The 25,920-nt window shown below is 37.9% G+C and overlaps 2 protein-coding genes and 1 pseudogene across 6 annotated transcripts in view; 2 read left to right on the top strand and 1 right to left on the bottom strand.

The window, feature by feature from the left end:
* WRN (WRN RecQ like helicase) overlaps positions 1-8,679 on the bottom strand; it is a 152,970-nt gene extending 144,291 nt beyond the window's left edge. For all 3 annotated transcript variants that reach the window (XM_019466845.2, XM_019466847.2, XM_019466846.2), the window contains exon 1: positions 8,483-8,679. The gene's annotated coding sequence lies outside the window, so the exon portion shown is untranslated. The remainder of the gene's footprint in view (positions 1-8,482) is intronic.
* Positions 3,431-4,453, top strand: LOC109277275 (nuclear receptor subfamily 5 group A member 2-like; annotated as a pseudogene).
* Positions 8,680-9,221: 542 nt separating the features above from the next.
* Positions 9,222-25,920, top strand: part of PURG (purine rich element binding protein G) — a 37,193-nt gene continuing 20,494 nt past the window's right edge. The window contains exons 1-3 of one of the 3 annotated variants that reach the window (XM_019466854.2): positions 9,222-9,327; positions 9,632-10,501; positions 12,745-12,746. In XM_019466854.2, coding sequence (XP_019322399.1) covers positions 9,638-10,501; positions 12,745-12,746 — 866 coding nt within the window. In that variant the 5' untranslated portion in view covers positions 9,222-9,327; positions 9,632-9,637. Of the gene's footprint in view, positions 9,328-9,631; positions 17,760-25,920 lie in introns of those variants that run through there. The other 2 variants (XM_019466853.2, XM_019466852.2) reach the window with 2 other exon arrangements.

Below are 25,920 nucleotides of genomic sequence, written 5' to 3'. Positions count from 1 at the left end.
TAGGTACCAGGATGTATGTGCACACACATACATATATATGTATATATATAGAAACAGAATATACATATATGTATAGATAGATACATATACATTTATATATCTCCTGTGAGCTGTGTGCCTAAATCCAGCCCCTCCATGTGTGTACTAGATTCCATACTCTCTCATCTACTCACGGGCACTTTTCACCTCTCTCCCAAATCACCAATTTTGCTCTCTCTACTAGTCTACCAGAAAAGTCCCAAAGTCCTATCAGTATATACACATACTGCAATTTCTTCCATCTTAAAAACACAAACTTGACTCTGGGCTAACTGCTCCATTCTTTTTCTCCCCTTTATAGAAAAACTACTCAAAAGAGTCATCTACACTAGTGTCTCAATTTCTATTCCTTCCATTGTCTCTTAAACTCACTGTATCACTCCACCCCACCAAAAGAGCTCATATTAAGTTTACCAAAGACTTTCATGTTGCCAAATCCTACAGTCAATTCTCAGTCCTCATCTGGCTCAATACACCAGCCACATATAACACAATTAGTCATATCCACCTTCTTTTTTTTTTTTTTTTTTTTATGAGAAGTTTGTTTGCTTGCTTGCTTGTGTATTTTGAGAGTGAGATGGAGTACAAGCAGGGTAAGAGCAGAGAGAGAGAGGGAGAGAGAGAGAAATCCAAGCAGGCTCCACAGCATTAGCACAGAGCCCAATGCAGGGCTCGAGCTCATAAACCATGAGATAATGACCTGAGCAGAAATCAACAGTTGGACACTTAACCGACTGAGCCTCCCAGGCACCCCCCACATCATCCTTCTTCAAACACTTTATTAAGCATCTGTAACAATTATTCTCCACCTGTATCAGTAAGAATCCTTCTCAGTACTTTTGCTAGTCCTTCCTTAACTCCCCAATCTCTAAACCTCATAGCATTCTAGATTCAGGTCATAGACCTTTTCATTCTCTTCTCTACATTCACTCCCTTGAAGATAACAGTCTGATGGCTTTAAAATTACCTATAGCACACTAACAACTTCCAAACTTATATAAACCACCTAGACCACTCCTATGAACTTCAATCTTGTATGTCCAATTATTTACTAAATACTTGAGTGTCTAATGGGCAAATCACAGTGGGTATGTATAAAAGTCTCCCCAAACTACTCCTTCTATAAATTACAGTTCTCAGTAAATGCACCTCCATCCTTCTTCTGATTGCTCAGGCCAAAAACCTTAGTTATCCTTGACTCTTCTCCTTTCACACTCCACATCCAATCTAGCAGTAAAAATTTTACCTTCAAAATAAAGCTGAAATCCACCTTCTCTCACCACCTTCATAGCTAAAATCCTGGTTCAAGCCACATTACCTCTTATCTCCTTGTCTCTACAATCTATTCCCAAAACAGTGGCCAAAGTGATTCTGTTAAAAGATAATTCAATTTAAAGAATAATACACCATAACCAAGTGAGATTTATCACAGGAATGCAAGGGTGGTTCAACATAAGAAAATGAATCAGTGCAAATGTATCACTTCAATAGAATGAAAGAATACCACATAATCATCTCAGTTCACACACACACACACACACACACACACGTAACATCCACCACTCTTTCATGATAAAAAAAAGACTCAAAAAACTAATAATGAAAGGAACTTCCTCAATATGTTAAAAGGCATTTATCAAAAATCCAAAGCAGGGCACCTGGGTGGCTCAGTCAGTTAAGTGTCCAACTCTTGGTTTTGGCTAAGGGCATGATCTCAGGGTTCGTGAGTTTGAGCCTGCTTGGTATTCTTTCTCTCCCTCTCCCTCTGCTCCACCCCCCGAAATAAATAAATACACTTAAATTCACAGCTAATATATTCAGTGGTGAAAAGATTGACAGTGTGGAGCTTGCCTGGAATTCTCTCTTTCCCTCGCTCTCTGCCCCTCCCCCACTCAATCTCTCTCAAAATAAATAAACTTTAAAAAATTTAAAAAAAAAAAGGACAAGGCAGGGATATTCACTTTCACCACTACTATTCAACACTGTTTGGGAAATTCTGGCCAGAGAAATTAGACATAAAGAAATAATAATAATAAACATTCAAATTGGAAATGAAAAATTAAAACTATCTCTATTCACAGATGACATGATCCTACATACAAAAATCCCAAAGAATCCACAAGAAATCCACTAGATCTAATAAGAAAAGTCAGCAAAGTTGTAGGATACAAGATCAATACACAAAAAGCCGGCTGTGTTTTACACACTAGCAATGAACAATCTGAAAAAGAATTATGAAAGTAATTTCATTTATAATAGCATCTAAAAGAATAAAATAAAATACCTAATAGTAAATTTATCCAAGAAGGTGAAAAACTTGAATACTTCCAAAACACTGCTGAAAAAGATTTTAAAGATACCAATTAATGGAAAGACATCCATGTTCATGGACAGAAATGCTTAACATTGATAAGGTGCCAATGCTACCCAAAGCTAACTACAGCTTCAATGTAATATCAAGACTCCTACAGCCTTTTTTCCAGAAATGAAAAAGCCAATCCTCAAATTCTTATGGAATTTCAAGGGCCTTGAATAGCCATAACAGTCTTCAAAAAGAATAAAGTTGGAGACTCACACTTTCCAATTTCAAAACATACTACAAAAGTACTACAGTGACCAAAATAGTGTTGTACTGGCATAAGAATAAACATATAGATCAGTGGAACAGAACTGAGCTTCCAGAAATTAATTCTTACATTTATGGCCAACTGATTTTTGACAAGGATGCCAAGTCCATTCAGTGAAAAAAGAAGTTCTTCAACAGATGATATTGAGACAGTTGGATTTCCACCTGCAAAAACAATGAACTTGGACCTCTATCTCACACCATATACAAAAATTAACTCAAAATATATTGATTCAAATATAAGAGCTACTAAGACTATAAAAAACTCTTAGAAGAAAACATAGAAGTAAATCTTCATGACTTTGGACTTGGGAACAAATTCTTAAACATGACAACAAGAGCACAAGCAACAAAAGAAAAAGTAGATATACTGAACTTTATCAAAATTTAAAACTTTTATGAATAAAAGAACATTATCCAAAAGTGTAAAGACAATCCACAGAATGGGAGAAAATATCTGCAAATCATATTTCTGGTAAGTGTTTTAATAAAGAGAATATACTATGAAGATTTCATACAACGCAATAACAAAAAGATAAACAACTCAATTTAAAAATGGGCAAAGGGACTGTCATCACCCCTCATCCCAGCCTTCCTCTGTCCTACTCACCTCTCCTTTTCTCCTCATCTTTCCCCTTTCTTCCCAGCACCCTCACCCTTGGGGCTGGAAGGACTGCTCTTGGACACACGAGAGGTGTAAATGAGGCAGGAGAGGGAGGTGCTGGGTTTCTGGACAGACAAGGACTCCCTATCTCCACCCAGAGCCACCTTATCATGCTGCCCAAAGTGGGGACTGAAGCCCTGAGACTGGCTCAGTCGCATGGGGAACAGGGGCAGATGCCGGAAAACATGCAAGTGTCTCAGTTTAAAATGCTGAATTACTCCTATGATGAAGATCAAGAAGAGCTCTGTCCAGTGTGTGGCGATAAAGTGTTTGGATACCGTTATGGGCTCCTCACCTGTGAAAGCTGCAAAGGGTTTTTCAAGCACAGTCCAAAATAATAAAAGGTACACATGTATAGAACACCAGAACTGCCAAATTGATAAAACACAGAGAAAGCGTTGTTCTTACTGTCAATTTAAAAAATGTCTCTGTGTTGGAATGAAGCTAGAAGCAGTAAAGGGCCAACCAAATGCACAGGGGAAGGAATAAATCTGGGCCAATGTACAAGACAGATGGGTCTCTAAAACAGAAAAAAGCCCTCATCCGAGCCAGTGGACTTAAGCTAGAAGCCATGTCTCCCGTGATCCAAGCAATGCCCTCTGAGCTCAGAATCTCTTCTGCAATTCAGAACATGCATTTTATCTCCAAAGGCCTCCAAAGGCCTTGCCTCCTACAGACTATGACAGAAGTCCCTTTCTAACATCCTCCATTAGCATGACAATGCCACCTCATTGCAGCCCGCAAGGGTTACTTCAGTCCCCTAGCCAGGCCATCAAGTCTGAGTACCCAGACCCTGACACCAGCTCACGGGAGTCAATAACGGGTTATATTCCTCCATGAACAGTTACCAGACAAGCTCCCCAGCAAGCATCCCACATCTGATACTGCAACTCGTGAAGTGTGAACCAGATGAGCCTCAAGTCCAGGCCAAAGTCATGGCCTATCTGCAGCAAGAGCAAGCTAACTAAAGCAAGCACAAAAAGCTGAGCACGTTTGGGTTTATGTGCAAAATGGCTGATCAAACCCTCTTCTCCACTGTTGAGTGGGCCAGAAGTAGTAACTTCTTCAGCGAACTTAAGATATGTGACCAGCTATTACGACTCTCCCTTTCAAGAGAGACCTAACTCTGTTCCTAATTAAAATATTCTTAGTGTTAAAAACACACTTTCCTTAACTTTTCTTCTTTACATGATTTACAGAGTTAGAAAAATCTTATAACCTTGACATCAGGACTATCACAGCTTTTATTATATGTGGTTCATAGTTTGGGGGAGAGGGGAATAGCATTTCATGTAAACTATAGTAAATTTGGCTGGTTTTTTTTTTTTCTTTTTTTTTTTTTCTGAATAGTAGAATGTCTTTACTTATTTCCTTTAATTCAGATGGCTTATGGCTAGAAAATTTAAGTCTATGTGAACCAGCAACCTAGGGAACTTCTTAAAAACTACCAAATAAAAAGTTATAATAGTGCCAACTTAAAAGAAAAAATACCAACATTTACTTGTACTTAAACCCTAAAGAGTGAAAATGATACCACTGGTTACTAGTATCAAATAGGTCTTTACTACCTGTTTACTTTGACATTTGGTTGGTAAAGCTTTTGTTTTTGGAGCAGATTCCAACAGGATGTTTACTATCATTGGATGGGGCTTAGGCAAATGGTGAGTGCTAGTCTACTTGACTGGGGGTTTAGTTCTAAATATCTATGTCTACTGTTGATTTTAACAGATTGGTACACTGTAAACACAGTTCTTGTTTGTATAAGTATCTCTGTTTAACTACATAATTATTTTATTTCCTGAAACTTAATACTGAATTAATCTGGGAAAGTGAAATAGAAGTTTGGAAACTAAAAGTAGCTATCAAAGCACATTTGGTAGTCAGTGGTTTCATTCTCTGTTTTAAGAACAAAGTGAATCCTGGATTTGATTTCTCAGTGTATCTCTTACAAAATCAATTTCTCCCTTTTCCAGTCATAGGGGTAGATGTGGCTACAAAATATCTGTAGCTTCTGATCACCTAGGACTTTTGGAGGAAATTTAAAACTCTTTGAGAGAAAGACAATACAAAGCAGACTTTGAATATAAAGGGTGACTGTTAAAAACCGTGCAGAGGGATCAGGGAATATGGAAGCTGTGTGCAAATGGAAAATAGTGCTTTTCACAGCAGTCTTCATTAAGCACTGTGACTTGTACAGGGAAACAAAAAAGTTACCTGAACGGATCCAACTAAGTTGATAGAATACAACCACCATGCTGTTAAGACTATTAATGTATCCAGCTCTTTACTCTCTTGTCCTTTATTGTCCCATTTAAAGATGGCTGAAGGTGGAAACAGATACTAGGCTGCAGAGGACAAGCCGAATGCATTGATTCAGCACAGTGAGGCCAGATATTTCCTGAGTATGCAATCACTTTGTGATAAAGTGTTTTCCACTAAAAACAAAAACAAATAGGGGCACCTGGGTGGCTCAGTCAGTTACCTCTTGATTTCAGCTCAGATCATGACCTCACAGTTCATGAGTTCAAGCTCTATATCAGGCTCCACGCTGACAGTGAGGAGCCTGCTTGGGATTCTCTCTCTCTCCCTCCCTCTCTGCCCCTCCCCAACTTACACTCTGTCTGTCTCTCATAAATAAACATTAACAAATTTTTCAGTAAATAAACTTTAAAAAATAAAAATGGGCAAAAACTTGAACAGACATTGCGCCAAAGAAGATATACCAAATAGCCAGTAAGCACATGAAAAAAAATGCTCAACATCATTAGTCACTAAGGAAATGCAAATCAAAACCACAATAAGATATCACTTCACTTCATCACCTAGGAATAAGAATTATATGAAAGAGGAAGAAAATTATTTAGAGAAGATATGGAGAAACTAGAAGTTTTACCACATTGCTGGTTAAATGTAAAACAGTGCTGCCAATGTGGTTGGGCAGTTAGCTCCTCAACAACTGAAACAGAATTATCACATGATCCAGCAAGTCCACTCCTAGATATATACCCAAAAGAATTGGAAACAGGAACTCGAGCAGATATTTGTAAGCCAGTGTTCACTGCAGCATTATTCACGATAGCCAAAAGTGGTAAAAAAAACCAAGTGTCCATCAACAGATGAACATAAAACGGAATATAAACACACAATAAAATATTACTCCGCCATAAGTTCTTTTTTATTTTTTTAACGTTTTTTTTAAATTTTTTTATGTTTGTTTATTTTTGAGACAGAGAAACAGAGCATGAGTTGGGGAGGGGCAGAGAGAAAAGGAGGGGCAGAATCTAAAGCAGACCCCAGGCTCTGAGCTGCCAGCACAGGGTCCAACACAGGGCTTGAACCCATGAACCATGAGATCATGACCTGAGCCAAAGTCGGACGCTTAACCAACTGAGCCATCCAGGCGCCCCTAACATTTATTTTTGAGAGAGACAGACAGAATGTGAGCGGAGAAGGGGTACAGAGAGGGAGACAGAATCCAAAGCAGGCTCCAGGCTCTGAGCTGTCAGCACAGAGCCCAACACGGGGCTCAAACTCACGAACCATAGGAGAGTGACTTGAACTGAAGTTGGACGCTTAACCGACTAAGCCACCCAGGTGTGCCAAAAGAAATTAAGTTCTGATACACGGTACAACATGAATGAACCCTGAAAACATTATGCTGAATGAAATAAGCCAGATGCAAAAGCACAAATATTTTTTTAAAAAATTAAAATTAAAAAATGTTTAAGAACTCAAATATTGTATGATTCCAGAATGAGCAAATTCATAGAGAGAGACTATATTAGAGGTTACCAGGGGCTAGGCAGAAGGGGCAATGGGGAATTATTGAATAATTAACCAGTTAGAACTTGGAGTGAAAAAGTTTTAAAAATAGTGGTGATGGGGGCACCTGGGTGGCTCAGTTAGTTAAGCACCAGACCTCAGATCAGGTCATGATCTCTGGGTTCGTGCATTTGAGCCCTGTGCCAGGCTCTGCTCAGAGCCTGGAGGCCTGCTTCAGATTCAGTGTCTCCCTCTTCCTCAGCCCCTCCCCCACTTGTGCTCTCTCTCCTTTCAAAAAAATGAGTAAACATTAAAAAAAATTATTTTTAAATAGTGGTGATGGCTGTGCAACATAGTGAGTGTAATTAATGTCAATGAGCTGTCCACTTAAAAACTGTTTCAGTGGCACATTTTGTTACATATATTTTACCAATGTTTTCTATTTTTTTTAATGTTTTATTTATTTTTTGATAGAGAGCACAAGCAGGGGAGAGGCAGAGAGAGAGGGGGGACAGAGGATCCAAAGTAGGCTCTGCGCTGACAGGCTGTCGGGGTTCAAACCCATAAACTGTGAGCTCATGACCTGAGCCAAAGTCGGAGGCTCAACTGACTGAGCTAGGCAGGTGCCCCTTACCAGTTTTTTGTTTGTTTTTTTTTTTTAAGATCATTCAGATGATGATGTTTCCCTGACAAAACTCTCCAATAGCTTCCACCTCCCTCAGAATGAAAACCCAAATTTTCAAAATACCCTACCAGGCCCTACACTATCTGTCCTCAGCTCTTTCCCGTCTGACTTTATCTCCTCCACCTTCTCCCTTACTATCTCATTGTGCTTTAAACTTACTGGCCTCCTAGACTGCTCTTTGAACACGCCAAACAGGCTTCCTCAGGGCCTTTGCACTTCCCGCCCCACCCCAGCCACAGAACTAGCTTTCCTTCAGCTCTTTACTCAAAACTTACTGTTAAAGGATTTAAACTCAAGAAATCCAACTTAATTTGCTAAATTACACGTAATAGGTTATTTCCCTCGACTTTGTTATGAAAATATGGAGTGGCTCCATTTCTGCAGCAGTAAAGGCTGGATCCGAAGGGTACAATCCCAAGGGCCCAAGACAAGCAACCGGTGGCACAACCTGAAGGTGAGAGGGAATGGGAAAGCTCACTTTTTGGCTGACGGAAGCCCTGGGAAGGCCTGCGGCATGTGGGGTCCCTTTTCCGATATGCTCCGGAGGTGGGAAGGGGCAGGAGGTCGCGGGTTTTAACGCACCTCCTACACACTGCCCAGTGGCCTGCTCTTCGGGACTGAGCACGCACCCCCAATGTCTGGGAAGGCTAGAATGATACCCCAGGGTCTGGAGCTGGCTGAAACAGGGGTAGGGAGGTCACGTTACCCTGAGAAGAGCCAGTTCAACGGGTCTCCTCCTTCAGCTGGATGAATTGTGAAGCGCCACAACAGCAGGGCCTGGAAGCCAGGCATCCAGGCCGGATACCAACTCAACAGACCTTATTCCCGCGCCGCAGAGCGCACGCCTTGGCGTCACGGCGCCCACGGCACATTATCAGCTGCGGTAGACCTATCTTCTCCACCCCTCCCTCCGAGGTCCGCCCCTCCCCCGTCCTCCATTCGTGGTGCTCTGCAGCCCTCCCATCAAGCCCAGCGGGCCAGGCGGCGCGCATGCGCAAGGACTCTCGCTACCGCTGAGCCCTCCGGGAAATGTAGTCCCTGTGCGGATGCCGGTGGGCCGCCAGAGTCCTGCATCCCGGAGGAACCTGGAGAAGTCACAACAGTCTCGCCACCTCCGTCCTCATTACCATCTTCACACCTGTCCAGTCACCTCGCACTCATAGTCCATCTCCGCGCGCCGGGCTTCGGTCAGGGCGCGCCCCGAGGAAGAGCGCGAGACCTTCTCTTCCCTTCAGCGGGCTGTGCTGGAGGAGGCGGGGTCCACGGCCCGCCCCCCGCCGCCACCCCCCCCTCCCCTCCCGGCGGGTATCGGGCCGGTGCCCGAAGAGAGGCGGCGGCCCCCGCAGCGGCCGCAGGAGGGGCGGCGGCGGCGGCGGGCGCCGCAGGCGATGCCCCTGCCCGGCTGCTCCGGCGGGGGACGGTGCGAGCGGCGGCGGCGGCGGGGGAGTTGGCGGGGGGCAGCGGCTGCGGCGGCTGCAGCAGAGGGGCCGAGAGCTGGCGGCGGCGGCGGTCGTGAAGGGCATCGGTAGCAGCGGTGATGGCAGTGTCGATGTGAGTGTTTACTGGCTGGGGACCCCGGGGCTGCCGAGCCTGAGGCCGGCGGCCCGGCGGCGAGCGGGAGGCCGGGGCGGCGGAGGGATGCTGTGTGCGCGGTGTGGAGCCGGGAGACGCCGCCTGTCGCCGCCGACGGTCGGGCAGAGGCGGGAGCCGGGCGCTGCGGCGGCGGGCGCCGTGCACCGCGGCCCGGTGTGGGGGTCCCGGGCGGAGGCGGGGGCAGCGCAGGCCGAGGGGCGTCTGCGATTGTTCTCAACACCCCTCCCCCACCCCACCCCGTGTGTCTGTTTGTCACTTGCAGCTGAAGATGGAAAGAGCCAGGCGAAGGGGAGGCGGCGGCGGCCGCGGCCGCGGCGGCAAGAATGTAGGGGGCTCTGGCCTAAGCAAGAGTAGACTCTATCCCCAGGCCCAGCACTCCCACTACCCCCACTACGCGGCCTCAGCCACCCCTAATCAGGCTGGGGGTGCAGCCGAAATCCAGGAGCTGGCCTCCAAACGAGTGGACATCCAGAAAAAGAGGTTTTACCTAGACGTGAAGCAAAGCTCCCGGGGCCGGTTCCTAAAGATAGCTGAAGTCTGGATAGGGAGAGGCCGGCAGGACAATATCAGAAAGAGTAAACTGACTCTGTCCCTGTCTGTGGCAGCGGAGCTGAAGGACTGTCTAGGGGACTTCATCGAGCATTATGCCCACCTGGGCCTGAAAGGCCACCGACAGGAGCATGGCCACGGCAAAGAGCAAGCGTCCAGGAGGAGACAGAAGCACTCGGCACCCTCCCCACCAGTCTCTGTAGGGTCCGAAGAGCACCCTCATAGTGTCCTCAAAACAGACTACATAGAGAGGGACAATAGGAAATACTATCTAGACCTAAAGGAAAATCAGCGGGGTCGCTTCCTAAGAATTAGACAAACCATGATGCGGGGGACTGGCATGATAGGTTATTTTGGTCACAGTTTGGGCCAAGAACAGACTATTGTGCTCCCAGCACAAGGAATGATCGAGTTTCGTGATGCCTTGGTTCAGCTAATTGAAGACTATGGCGAAGGGGACATAGAAGAACGAAGAGGTGGAGATGATGACCCACTTGAACTCCCAGAGGGGACTTCTTTCAGAGTGGACAATAAAAGGTTCTACTTTGATGTGGGCTCTAATAAATATGGAATTTTCCTGAAGGTAAGTGAGGTGAGGCCACCTTACCGTAATACTATTACTGTTCCATTCAAAGCTTGGACAAGGTTTGGGGAGAATTTTATCAAGTATGAAGAAGAGATGAGGAAAATTTGCAACAGCCATAAAGAAAAGAGAATGGATGGCAGAAGGGCCAGTGGTGAAGAACAAGAATGCCTCGACTAGAGTGAATTTGAACTCCATCAGGCAAAATTTTAAATCATAAAATTGGCTAAAAGTACTGATCCATAATCATTTGAAGAAGTTTTTCCTCTTTTTTGGCCCTTTGTTATTAGTAATACCTCTGGTAGTTTATACTTCAAGGAGTCTGATTCTCATGTTATACGTAGAACATTATAATTCTTATGGGAATTCCGATCTTCCCAGAGCTAAATAGTTTAGCTGCTTCAACTGCTCCAGACCATTGAAGTATGCAAATCAGCACAAAATGTGACATTCTGACCTTCTAAATACCATAACTAAGATTTACATTGCACTATGACATAATCCTGAGAAAGATACATATACTTAATATGGAAGTGTGAATTTCTATTTAACAAGTTCCCCAAAAAAGTATTCCATCCCTACTTCGTTAAAAGCTGCTAAGCTTACTTGTAGGGCAGTTACCACAGAAACAGAAATTGACCTCAAGTATAATACAAATATATTTATTTATAAAAGTACATGTAGAAATATATCAGTTGTTCATTGGATAACAGTATTAAACCATACCATTAAAGAGTCAAATCTTACAGCTACTACAGTATTCTATAATTTCAAATTTTGTGGTAACCCTGGAGTTTATAGTTGCCATATCAAAGCCGTGGGAGAGTTTTAATTGGTTGTTCTAAACTAGTTATAACCCTATCTTTACCTCTACTTACTGTACCATATATTTTTATTGACTTTCCGAAGTTTTAGGAATTACTTTTATGTCACTGTTGAGTGGGAGGCTTCATCCTATGGCTTTGCTATGGAAATCTTGGTGTTTTAGCCTTTCATGCTAATTTGAAGGTTGTGAGAGGTTTTGTTTTTTTTTTTTTTTTCCCCCAAAATATATCGTGGACTCAAGGTGTTCTATTTTATGCTTCTTCTTTAGCGCTATTTCAGAGGGGTTGGTGCACCAGTTCACTGATACAAAAATACATCTGTAATAATACATTTTAGTAGCACTTTTGCAATTGCTACCCTTAAAACCGTGTCAACACTTCCAATATAAACCTGGCTTTTACAGGTATTTTAATTCCAGAAAAACAAACAAACAAACAAACAGCTCTTTTTCTAAAAAGCATTTAGAATATAAATTTTCAGCCTGGGAAAATATTTTAGATTGGTTATGAACATATTTGAAAGGAAAATTCAAGCATTTTCCAAGGTGCTCTTTATGATACTTAAAAAGGTTTACTTTACACAAGACTCACCCAGTTACCTGTATTAAAAATTGCTTTCCAGGAAGTGCCACAGCAATTTTTCAACACCTAAGCAATTTTTAAACAAGTGGATATATTGTATATGTGTACCAACCCACCCTGTATTAACTGACTAGAATTTTATCTGTTGAGCTGCATTTTATTCTGATTGAAACTATTGTCTTTTATCTTGGCTTTATTCACCTCCCACACAATAAGTCCATATAATCATATTTAAGAGCCAGACACTGATTTCAACCCCCAAATATAGCTCTCATTTATGAGAGCTGGCTGCATGGATTGAGATCAGAATGTAGCTCTCCTTTTATATACCATAAGTAGTTCAAAATAATTTTAATAATTTTTTTCCTTCAGAAGTTTGTCCCCAAGTACATTTAAGTAAGGTCACTAAGAAAACGTTATGAGTTAAGAAAATAATATTACTGGCTTATCTTATTTAAAAACAAGCAATCAGTAACCCAGACATATATGCTGGTATTGGTTTTCAGATTGTATTTCACGTTTCCCCAAGTAGTATGAAGGAATCTCATTAGTTCATCATAAATGTGGACCATCTGGATTACTATGGAACAACTGAAGGTTGGAAGATAGTTGGAAATACTAGAGTTAATAGCACATGGTGGGTGTTGAGACTCTAAAAGTAGCAAGGATCTTTAAACAGTCCTAACTGTAAAATAACTATTGTAGACTTGATAAAAAGTAGCTTTTGGTATATGAAGGAGTGATGTGCACTTGAATTACTGTACTACTGATTGTTATTCCTGCCCATCATAGTGCCTATTAATAATTATCAACCTGTCAGATTTTGGCAAACTGGAGCTGTGCATGTTCCAGTATTCGAGTGTTCCTATCACTATTGCTATGACTGTATACTCTCTCTTAAAAACCTTCCCTCGTAAAATACTTATATCCATTAAGTCTAAATGATTTCTTTCTTGGTTTTTAGTCTGATAAGATTTGAGAGTGTGTGTCTATATACATACATACGTGTGTATATATACATATACACAATACATGTCAGACTTAAATATCTTTAATTCATTGTATATAAATATTAATTTTGCATTAATTGTTTAAGTAAAGAATTAGTTACGTAGCCAAATCTTCTACATTGTATGTATACTTCAAAGTTATTACCATCTCAAAGCTATAGATTGGTAGATGCATATATACCGGCAATTGAATATACTTTAGAATCACTAAGCCTTCTGCCAGTCCTTTTGTTTCACTTTTTTATATGTATTCATTGAAAAATGAAATGATGTTACAATTTTTTGATACTTAAAATTCCCAATTATCCATTAGCCATAATCAAATAAGATCCAGTTCAAAACTCTGGTATTAAGACATGTATTGCCATGTATCTTATAAAATAAGCTACTATTTTTATCTGTGCAATATACATTTTATTTATTGTCATTTGTAACATAAATGGAGCTGCAAGTGTACATGGTATTCTTCAAAATAATAGGATCCCTGCCTTGAAGACATTAAACTCTTAAGGCAACTGGATGTTAGAAGTCAAAAAATGAACATTCAAGTTAGTAACCAAAATTACTAGTTCATTGTATAATTCTAAAACACTGATGATGTTTGCACATAACCCAAGCATAATGTGGTATAGACTCAAAACTGTAATAATATAAGCTAATAGTATGAAATTTGGAAACGGGTTCCTCATAATAGTTGGCAGTGTGCTCCTAGCAATTGAAAGCAACACTAATCTGTTGCTTAATATGCAAAAGATGCAATGTATTATAAAAGTATTAAAAGTTCTGCCACATTTTATAATTTTCCTTGTTAAAACCCCAAACTGCCATGTCCCTTAAACTTGAGTCAAACACAAGCTTATTTGCACTAAAGAGCATGGCCAAAAAGTAAACGACAGGGTGGAAAAGCTAGTTGGAACCTCTTGAAATAATTGGTTCTAATGGGAGAATTTCACATTTGTCTATTTGAAAGCTATATGGTCCAGGCAGACAATCTGTCAGTTCACTAATTTAATAATGCACTTTACCTTTTGTATATAGAAGATGTACATTTATGCCACTTGAAAGGTGGGATGTGTTTCAATAACTATGTAGTTAGAATCTGTAGGGTGATCTCTTGCATGCAGATGTTTGTGTTGGAACTGCTATAATAAGTTTCCATTAAATCAGTGTAACGGAGAAGGGTAGAAGATGCTTTTGAAACAACTCCCAATACATTTAATGACCACTTAAAGTAGAGTTCATATTTGTATTCTTAAGAACTAAAATCAATAAAAAACTACTTCTAGCCCAGATTAGTATTACAGTTGAGACTATATCTAGTTGAGACTCCCCATAATACCCTGAAAGTTAATTTTGGGAATTTGTGCAGAAAAAAATTTTTTTAGTAATTCTGTTTCATTGTTGATGTGTGTTAAAACAACTAATGAAAAGACAGTACATGATACTGTGTAAGAATTAAAGGCATGGTTGGCTGATACAGTGTCATTAAGAAAACACCCAGACTAAAGAAATAAAGTTTCAAATTAAGAAAATGCGAAGAGCCTCAGAACCATTGCTAAAATCAATATAGTATTATTTCAAAATTTGCAGAACTAACTTTCACCAACCAAAAAGGGTATTGGGAGATTTAGTGTATCCTTTCATCCTAAAAACTTCCTGAGATGTACATTTGAAAACTAGATAATTGTTGCTTAATAATAGGTTGTATGTACTTTACTAAGAAACACTGTGTACTAACAATTCATCGAGAATATGCTATATTTACTGCATTCATTTTATATATATGGATAAGAATACATTATATATAATCATCCTATCTTAATATATTCATGTATTTATATTGTAATTTTGCAAATATTTTCAGTAAAATAAACATTTATCTGAGCTGCACAATTTGAAGAGGATGAAATTGGAATACACCCTCAGACACTCATTTTTACTAAGCAGCTACCATTGAAAGCTGGTGTATGTACTATCACTCCTTTAGATTTTGTTTTATGGTTTATTTTAATATCTAAGTGATTAGGACTTAATTTGAATTTTTAAGTGGCGTTCTGAAAATAATTTTTATAAACGTGAGATTTTTTTTTCCCTGCTTATTTCAAAATGTCTTTCATTGGAACTATTTATAAAATCCTATTCCAAGCTTTATGTAAGGGCTTTGCTTAGTCACCACATAGTTTGAAGTCTGTGTTTACTAAAACACCAAACATCTTTGGCAGGATAAAAATCTAAAGTAAACCACAAAGAGAAGTTAAAATTGACCCTATGCCAACAGAATAACAGAGGTGTAATACTTATCACTGCCAAGTAAGATTCTTATAGTCCTTCTGAAGTTTCCTTAAAGATTTTTTGAATTTCACAAGTAACGTGGCTAATGGCTAACCCATCACAGGAAGAAAATAAGAATATTAGTATGCTGTTGAGACAGACCATAGTCCACAGTGCTGTAGCGATGAGGTACAGGGAAAATGTGTTTTTCCCAATTTAAGGTCATGTGAAAGTTGAGTTTTTAAGTCACGCTTACTGTCACAAAGTAAAGATACCAAAACTTATGTAGGTGGATCTTGGAAAAACAATATATGTATTAGTATATTTTCTTCTATAACGTAAAAAAAAAAAAAAGTTTTTTTTTTCTTAATTTGACTTGTTTTTTAAAATTAAATTTATTTTGGTAGTTTTTAATCAATATTTTTGAATAGGGAAAACATGTATGGTACAAAATTTAAACGCTACGGTTAGGTAGACAGTGAAAAGTAACCGGTGTTACCGATTTCTTGCGTATCCTTCTAGAGTTACTCTGAGTATACAAGCATATGTGTCTATACATATATTCTTTATAAACATACAAAGGAAAATATATACACTGTCCTGTGTATATGTCCTGGTAGTATCAGTTTTAGATCTGTCATTTTAAATGAGTTTTTTCCCTTTTACTTAGATACCATACTTGTACTAGTTAACATAAAACTTAATTTGAATTATATTATTACACCAAGGGAACCTCAAGGAAATTTTGAATGAATTCCATTAATATTAACTTAAGATGCAAATATGTGTATATATTAATTTAAAGTGTATAAATATTTAATTTCCCTTCGCTATCCCTAACCACCTTGCCCTTCCTGTCTTCCCCTGTTCCTTCTCTCAAAAGACTATTGGTCTTTTTCCTAAAGTAATACAGTTCAGGACTGGCAGGATATTAAACTATTTTACCAAGTGTTAGGTTAACTATGTTCTCTAATGAAAAACACTGATATTTAAAGCTTTAATAAATTATTACTTAAGTTTTACTAATTCTTTTAATATCTTATTGTTATCCAAAGACCTTGCCATTATGAGAGCAAATAAGTAATGGAACTATAATGAAAGGTTGTGCTATGACTGTTGAAATCTTTTGATTTGTTAACATGAGCTTTTATCTTTATTATGATGAGGTTATTAATGAATAATTCATTTAGCAACCTAGTCAAATCCAGTACTAAACAAAGGGGTAACACTAGTCCTGATTGTTTAAGGCATGGATTCCCCATTGAAGGACTCAGAGTCCATCAGATGTCTTTGGGACCAGAAGGGGTACTATGATGATTTGGGGAGAGAGTAAAAACTTTGGGGCTATGAGGTTACAAGTACAACTAAACCATCTCCATTCTCTGCTGGAAGAGTATTAAACAGTAAATTGTTTGAAAATAAAGTTAGCATAATGCTTTAATAGTTTTTAAAACCCCTCCCCCCCCCAAAATCAAAATCAAATTCTCTTCTCATTCATATCAAACGTGTATGTTTAAAGTCATTTTTCTAATCACCACCAAGAAAAAATTATCTGAAAAATTGAAAGGCCCATGCTGGAACCTTAAAGGATATTATCTAGTTATAAATTAAATCAACCAGAGGAAAAGATCTAGTACTATTAGAAATACCTTAAAGAATATGAGGGTTGAGGAGGAATCTTTTAATAGATTAATATCTGTAAATTTTATGAAAATATTAAAAAGTTTTAAAAATTCAAGCACTGGTTTAAACATTAAAAACATATCTCCATAATTGGTGGCATAATTTCCTGTTTGTAAAATGAGAGAGTTGTTAGAAGACAGGACCCTCTTAAATATATATTTTTAAAGCATAAAGAAGTGTTTATTTTAATGATGAATAACCCATCATCCTTTACAGAATCTATAACATTGGTAAAACTCTCCAGTATTTACTTGTTCAAGCTTAAAATGGTTTATAGGTATTGCTTCTTATTTAAGGAGTGGGGTCAAAAAGAAGGTAAATTCTCCTGCAGGAACGAGTTTTGCTTAAAAAATTAAGAATTTCTCATCCTTAATCAAGGAGTTTCCCATGTGGGTGCTTTCAGGTAAATTGTGTTTTCCAAACTTTACCTTCTTTCAAATATTCTTTGTGAGAAATGTCTTACTAAGGCCAGTGACATCTACCAGTAAATAAAAACTTATTCATAATGAAATTAGTGCTGCTACAGTGAAGTGAATTTGTGATGTGAATGTAAAGGAAATACTTATTAATGAAATATACATTTTCTTCTTTTCTGTTGTTGACTTTTTTCTAAGATTGTATAGGAGTTGTCTGCCCTCTCATTTCCCCCGTTTATAGTTTCTGTGTTATTCTATTCAAAGTGTTGATTGGTTTCCAGGAAATAATAGGCGTAAATAAAAGGAAAAGTAATCCCTAAGAAAAATGTTCATAGTAGTTAAAAGTTAGACTTGCTCCCAAGTGTAAGATTAGGGGAAAAAATGCTTTTGTGGGCTTTTGTCTTTATCAAAATGGTGGTATAAATCTGTTTATTTGATCCGATTAAAGACAGAATTTCTTGTGAGATACCTATATTCAGAAATCCTTAGTGTCTTATTTTTCTTGGAGTAGTATAATACATACTCTTCAAGATTTTATTTATTATTTGTTGTGGATTTGATGAGGCTGTTGCCTAGAGCTAACAAATACACAAGGAAGAGAGAAGAGAAAGGTAGTGGTTTACTATTTTGTTTGCCTATAGCAAAAGAAATCAATATAACAAAATGGAAGAAATAAGACTTCTCAAGACCAAATCCCTATTTATTTAACCTTTAAAAGATCATTTGAGAAAGATTAATAAGACTTAATTCTTCCAGTGTAAGGCCTGACTCTCAGTAAACCATTTAACTTCAGTAGGATGGCTTCCTTTTATGAAAAATGAACAAGATTGTGCTAGAAGCTAAGGTTCCCTCCTACTCTAAACTTCTAATAATATTCTGTATCAATGGAGTGTGAAAGAAAAAAACAGAATACCAAATTGGAAAGTATAAGACAATCTGTATTAAAAACAACAAAATAATGCAGCAATCTGTGCTTATACCCAAAAGAACAGGAAGAAGTGGCAGTTTTATCACATGTATGTATCTCTTCAGCCACACAAAATGAAATTTTGTTCCTGGCCCTTCTTAAGATCAAACTGTTTACACTAACTGTACAATCATCCTATGCTTTAATTTTTTTTATAGAAATACTTTTATTATCTGTATGAGGTCTTATTCTTTGGAAGCATTACTTGTTTCTACACCTTCTGTAATCATTTCTTACATTCTACATGACAAAAGAATTTTAAAAATTAACATCACACCCTGAAATGGCATTGTACCTGGAATAACCTTAAATTACGTTGCTAAGTAATACACCACTGCTATCATTTCAGGGGCCCCTGAGAATCAAATACTACCTTTGACCTCTATTTCCTTGGTCTACTGAATGTATTACGTTACAAATAATGATGTTTAACAAAGGAAATCAGGAAGGGCACTGAACTGTGAACGATATGGTTCTACTTTAGAGGACCCATAACTACTAGAGTGTGCAAAGATAAAACATCATAATGAGTCTGTTTGTTTTGTTTTTAGCCTTGAGAAACCACCAAGGTTGGTGATTGAAGGAGAAGAGAAGAACACATAAGGGTTTTTGTCCCAGATGCTTTACTTAGGCGCCCGAGCCTCCAGTATACAGTGCCACCACTGTCAATAGATCAAATGGAAAAGAGTGACACCTTTCTCCCTAGACCTCTCCTTCTGGTGCCCATTTGTTTATGAGAGACCGTGCTTAAGAGTTACCAAAGTGTATTTTGAAGTGTGTATACACATGTGTATTCCATTAATTTCAAAAATCTCTGTGCACATAAAATTCCATTGCAGAAATGGTCCATATGATAAAGCAGCCTTTAAGCCTGGTGGTGCTTTGCAATAGCAATCTTGTTGGTCAGTTCGCAACAAATTCTGTTGAGAGTGGATTGCCTGTTGTTAGAAATTTTTTTTCTCCTCCCTCTTCTCAATATAGCAGGTACATTTTAGGTTCTTCGCTGTTTCTTCTTCAATGCTGTTTGAAAGCTAAGTGGGATATGAGAGAACGGTTTAGTTGGCAGTTATTTGCCCTTGCCGTTTTGTAGAAATTGTCCCTAGCTTCCCATTCAAACATTCTGAGCAACGATACCAAAAGATAATACATAAGTGCCAAAACTACCCATAAAATAAAACAACAGAACCATTAAGATAATAATTTAGGGGATGCCTGGGTGGCTCAGTCAGTTAAGCGTCCGACTTTGGCTCAGGTCATGAGTTCACAGTTTGTGAGTTCGAGCCCCACATTGGGCTCTGTGCTGACAGCTCAGAGCCTGGAGCCTGTTTCAGATTCTGTGTGTCCCCCCCCCCCACCCCACCCCCCGTCTGCACCTTCCCTGCTTGTGCTCTCTCTCACTCTCACTCTCAAAAATAAACGTTAAAAAAATTTTTTAAGATAATTTAGGAATAAGGATAAGGATATGTATGTACAAGACACCTAGATATAAAAAAATTCCTTATCATTTGCTAATTTGCTTCAGAAACTGCTGTATTTTATTTCTAGGTGTTTCAGACTAGCAATGTGGTTTATACCAATGGTTGACAGTCTAGAATTTCAATAGAACAAAATAATTTGAAAGTTCAGGTGAATTTATTATGGAATTTTATCTATTGCTGTTCTCCTTAAAGGTTAAACCATGCTATAATCATATGAAAAATAGAATTTTAAAATGTCCTCCCTTCTTTTACCCCCCTGTCATAGTAAGAACACTAATTTCTCCCAATACCACCACAGCTCCTCTCCATCCTATTTATTTGTTTAGATGACAACTGAAACACAATAAAGACCGAAAAAATTGCCCTATGAAATAGATCTATAGACTCAGAAAGGACTGCTACTTAACTAATATCAATACTGTTACCGTATTTCTGTACAGGAATTTAGTATGAATAGAAACATTTCACTTGGGAAGATATGGACTGAAAGGTCAGTTATTCCAACTTTTCAGTATACACTGTATCTTCAGGAAATACTTTGACTAGCACGATTGACAAGTAATTTCAGAAACGAATGTAGCCTCTAGGAAAATTGCACCATGACCATTTTTAAAGAGAAGGTGGTAACAAAAGAAAGAGGCAATCTTATTAGTATTAACAACTATTACTTATTGAATACCTACCATATATTAAACATTGCTGAACCCCTGTAACTATTCTACTTATAACAACCCTATTGTCACCATTTTTTTTTATCATCACCATTTTAATATGATTTTCCGGAGATTTTCAAAACTGGTTCAGTATTTCAGAACTAATGTATTTGAACCCAAATTGACACCAAGCCAAAGACTGTGTTCATTCAATTAGGCCGAACTATCTTTAAGACTTACTCCAAAATCTAACCCCCTGACTAATATAGCACAGTCTACCCCCATGTATTACTGGTAAATCTGCCTCAGATTATTAGGAATTATTTTATCCCAAACTAATCCCCATATATGGGGCTAGTACCACCAAGAGACACTACTTATATAAGTGTTCATCTAGTTTGTTAAAGTTCAGTGCTATTAAATACAACTTATATGATCTTTATGGATTGAACCTCTAGTCTCAACCGTTTTAAATAAATGTCAATTTTGGAAAGAGATCAGATGACAATATAGATGGATGATTCCAATTTAACCCTTAAGTGCAGAGAGAAGACAAATTACTATTTACTGTGGATCTACTATTTCATTTTCATGACCCGAAATCAACTGGTCATGTTGAATTGATCTGGAAACAAGTCGTGTCAATATCAGTGAAAAGTTTTTTTGAAATTGAATTGTTTTTTGAAACTCTTTTTACCAACTTACTCTTCCTATATCACTCCACTGATTTTCGTATTTCGTTACCAAGTCTCCCCTTCTTTTCCATATCTCCAGCAGAGTAAACTGAACTGACCCTATTTACAGACACATATTTTCCTCTGTTACTCCAGGCCAGTGGTTTTCAAATTTTGGTTTGATTGAGAATCAACCAGAGGGCTTGTTAAAACAGATTGCTGGCCCCGCTTCCTGGGTTGAGTTCTGTTGGCCTGGTGTGGTGAGGAGGGGACCAAACATTTGCATTTCTGACACATTCCCAGGTAAGCTGATGCTGCTGCCGTGGGGACCACATTTTAAGAACCATAGCTGCAGGTTGATGTGATCTTACCTTAGCTGCAAAAGACAGGGAAGGAGAAATGTGGTCATAACAACTAAAAAGAAGTCTCAGTGCTACTCATTCAGCCTTGAGAAATGTACAAATCTAAAATAATATTTTTTATCAATTGACTAGACTTTGAGTAAAAATCATTTTCTTCTCTCTTTATCCTTTCATGACATTTAATAACTTTTCTTCTGATTTTTTGACAACTATCTTGAGATAACTCTGATAGGAACTAATAATTAGGAATTCTTATATGAAAAGCCTAGCATTCCAATTTATGGAGACTGAAACATGTTTTTAATTTATCAAATAACTGGTATATAAATCTTAGTAATGGAAAGTAAATAATTTCTATACTCAACAGTTACTAATACATCTGTTAAGAAATATTAAACATTAGGACTTGAAGGGACCTTAGTTTTAGTCCCTCAATTTTACATTTTGTGACATGTATCATGTAGCTCAAATGGTTCATAATTAGTAAAATAAGCCAAGTAAGTAAACAGAAAATAAAGGCTAAAGGTTAAAATGCAATTGTCTCTTAAGATATATAACCGATAAGAAATATACTAATTTCTTTTAAATGCATATATTTTCATCATCTTCCTATGTCTTATCTATGTGTGTAGGATAGAGGAACTATAGATATATACTGTAATGTATTTATGGTACTTTTAGTGGTACCCATTGATTTAAATTTAGAGAAACTTCTCCTGGATGCTCATTGAGCATATTTGAAAACATAACCAACATACTTAAAAATAATTTATATTGTACTTGCTAACCTGTGGACATTCTTTAATTAATGTATTGATCAAAATTAATAAAACAATATTTTATATAAGTCTATATAATTAATATCTACGATATAACCTTACTAGCTGTCATTCTAATGGATCATGCTTTATCAGAAATACCAAATCATTCATATATAGACATTTGACAGTTCTGCAAGTTCATTAACTTCTGTTTCCAACTACTACCCCTTCGACGATTAGTACTCCAGAACAATGAATGAATTCCTAATTGTGAAAAAGATGAACATAACAGAGATAGTCACCAAGTCAAAAGGATTATTATAGGCTGTATAATGTATTTTTAAAATTCTGTGTCCTGTTGTATTATAGCTACAATTTAAATTTTAGGTTAAAAAATTTATGTCTTATTATTTGAGTCAGCTTCAGACAGAATAGATTTATAGGAAATTTCAGCTCGACATGAGGGCCAAGTTTAAGAAGTAGTGTTCCTTCCCTGTTGCTGAAATTATTTAAGGCAGAGAATAGACATGCACTTAGTTTAGGATGCATAAAGGGAATTAATAAATCAAGAAAAAAATGGATTGTTATTACCCTGAAGATTCTTTTCAACTCTGAGAGAATTTCTTGGGAATACTTGGAACTTTTGTTTTCAGGTCTTCTATTTTATCACATTGGATAAAGAAGCGTGATTTCAATTTTTCTAGTATTATTCTGAAAACATGTTAAGAAAAAAAATGACTTCCTCCTACCCCTTGTTATTGCAAAACAACATAAAAGACTTTTTCAAAATTTTCATGAGCTGTACTAATTAAATGAATTAGTTAAGATAGCTTTCATGAGATTTGCCCCTCAAAATTAAGTCTAGCTTTTATGATTTTCATAAGAAACTTTTCACTTTTAGTCTTTTTTTTTTCCCAGAAACAGCCATATGAAGGAATGTACTTGGTACTTATGTGGCTATTTCAAAAGTACCTGTCACAGGTTTATTTGGGAAGACATAAGTGATGGTACAGTAAATTGGATAACCAAATTATTGCATATTATGAGGTTTTTCTTCATAAAAGTCTAGATTAAATTCTCTTTAAAGATTGAAGCAATAAAATATTTCCATTCTCTATTTTTTCTTGCACTTCTAATTTAAGATGAAAAGAAACAACAAAATTCTCTATTTCCTCTTAAGTTTTCTGTATTAAAGAACAAGATTCTAAGTAAGTTGATTATTGCTGCAAATAATATATGTGATTTTCTCCTGGAGATTTTCAAGGCTTTGTATAGGGCAAAAGGTTAGCTGTGGCAATAATATCTAAATTCAGGGATCTGGCATGAATCAATATGAAACTCGATTCTCACTTGCAGGGTCCATTTTTTCTTGTCACTCCTTCCAGGCATCTTATGCTTTCTCGTGACACTGTAACATTTCCAAATTTCAGTGGACAAATAATAATATCTTTTAGAGAGATCTGAGTAAGTCAAAATGTATTACATCAAGTCTATAAGCTATTAACACATATCTAAATATTCAGCTAAGTAAATTTTACTCTGCACGAATATTGCACGTGTCTGTGCATGCACGCGCGCATGCGTGAGTGTGTGTGTGTGTGTGTGTGTGTGTGTGTAAAATTTTAAAGAGAGCCCAATCTCCCCCCTCCACCCTCTCCATGCCCCCAGAGAAGTCCTGGCAAATTGGTTTCATCTTGTTTGTTACTACAATTGATTGGCTGCCCTAAAGTGCTATGTTGAGAATTTGAAATCTGCATCTATAGGGAAAGAGAGAACAGCCTTCATGCCAAATATTTGCTATTTGTTATCCTTGCTTTAGAGCTATAAAAGTTCTCGTTATAGCTCTAAAAAGCTTAGCCAGACAGCTGGTTCTTGCAGCACAGACTACCATTTGACTCACTCAAGAATATCTCTTCTAATATTTCAAAGATAGTTTAATCCAATAATCTCTCCTTTAAAACAGGAGAGACTCTCCGATGTACCTCTCAGGAGCTCAAAGAATCATGGCCATGATGGTGTCATCAAGAATATCCTTAAACATTAAACTCTGTATTTGCCTCCAATGAGTTCTAACTGCCATTAAAATGACAGAAGTTTCACCCTTTAAAATTTAGTCTGGGCATTCTCAAACATTCGTGTACATAGCATATTTAAAATTTTTTTTAATGTTTGTTTATTTTTGAGACAGACAGAAACAGAGCATGAACAGGGGAGGGTCAGAGAGAGAGGGAGACCCAGAATCTGAAGCAGGCTCCAGGCTCTGAGCTGTCAGTACAGAGCCTGATGCAGGGCTCAAACTCACCGACTGTGAGATCATGACCTGAGCCAAAGTCGGAAGCTCAACCAAGTGAGCCACCCAGGCGCCCCAGTGTACACAGCATATTTAAAATGTAGGTTCTGGTCCCTGCCCCCAGAGATTATGATTTGGTTGGTCCAGAGTGGGGTTCAGAAATTGGCTTTTTAATCTTGCTCTTTCTGAATGGTGTGGGGGCCATTCTTTGTCATGGCCTTAGACTTGTATTCTTTCTTCCACATCATCTTTCCAGCTGGAATTGTTTAGGTTTTAATACTGTCAGCCAAAACGATTTTTTGGTTATCCTATTAACAACTAATATCTAGGGCCCACTTTAAACACAGAGAGGCTAAATACATAAACCCAAATATTTAAGATGTCATACTATCATATTGTCTAGCTTTCTGGACAATGATCGCTGGGAATGCTACTTTCTCCCCCACCTCCAATGTTCAAATTCAAACTACTTGACATGTAACCACCAGTTACATATTCCCCAGATGTCAAAACCAAAATATTCTGTCTTTCCAGCCTGCGTTAAGTACATAGGTGATTTGTCTTTCACCTTTTCACAAGATGACCCTCTAAGTCTCAAAAATGACCTTTCCCAATTTTCTTTTTTAAATATAAACTTACAATTTATTAGGAGTACAAAAAAAAATATCCTTAATCAGTCTGAATACCTCACTTTTCTGGTCTAGTTCAATTTTTTTTTTTATTGTGGCTTAAAAAGCACATAACATAAAATTTACCATCTTAACCATTTCTAATATGCAGTTCATTAGTGTTAAGTACATTCACCTTGTTGTACCACCAATGTCCAGAACTTTTTTGTCTTGCAAAACTGAACTCTAAGCCCATTGAAAAACTGTCTAATTCCTCCACCCCATCCCCTGGCAACCACCGGTGTACTTTTTTCTCTTTTTTTAAATAAGCAAGATATTTGCTTAAACCTTCGCCCATCCATAGTGGATTGGTTTATGGCTATTGATTATTGCTACTTAGCTCTCCAGGTATGATACATATATCCTGTGTTGTTATAATTCTCACATGTAAAAAGGTTTACAATTGCAAAGCAATTGTGCTTACATTTATTAAGCAATCCTTAGAATCTTTGGGTGGCTGCAAATGAAGTATATTTGGTCCTGGAAACTTTCCTCTGAGTTACAAGGAAGAGTAACCTTTATTGCTCATGAGACCTAGGGGATTCCAGAGGGACAGTTTTTGTATATTTGTTTGTTTGTTTGTTTGTTGAAGGTGTGCGGTTAGAATTACCAAGGAAATTAAATCATGGAATTTCTGTAGATTTTTCCTATGTACATTCTAGGATTTTCTCATTACTTACGAAGTTGATTAGAAATTTTTCTGGAATTTGGCAGAATTAATGTTCACCAAATGCTTTCAAAATCTTTGCTGAGTACAATATGAAACTTTACCTCTAAGCA

Source organism: Panthera pardus, unplaced genomic scaffold, assembly GCF_024362965.1.
Source record: "Panthera pardus isolate Hobbes unplaced genomic scaffold, ASM2436296v1 HiC_scaffold_13, whole genome shotgun sequence".
Classification (NCBI taxonomy): Eukaryota; Metazoa; Chordata; class Mammalia; order Carnivora; family Felidae; genus Panthera; species Panthera pardus.
Note: the sequence above shows the minus strand (reverse complement) of the source record. Positions and strands in the feature narration are given on the sequence as shown.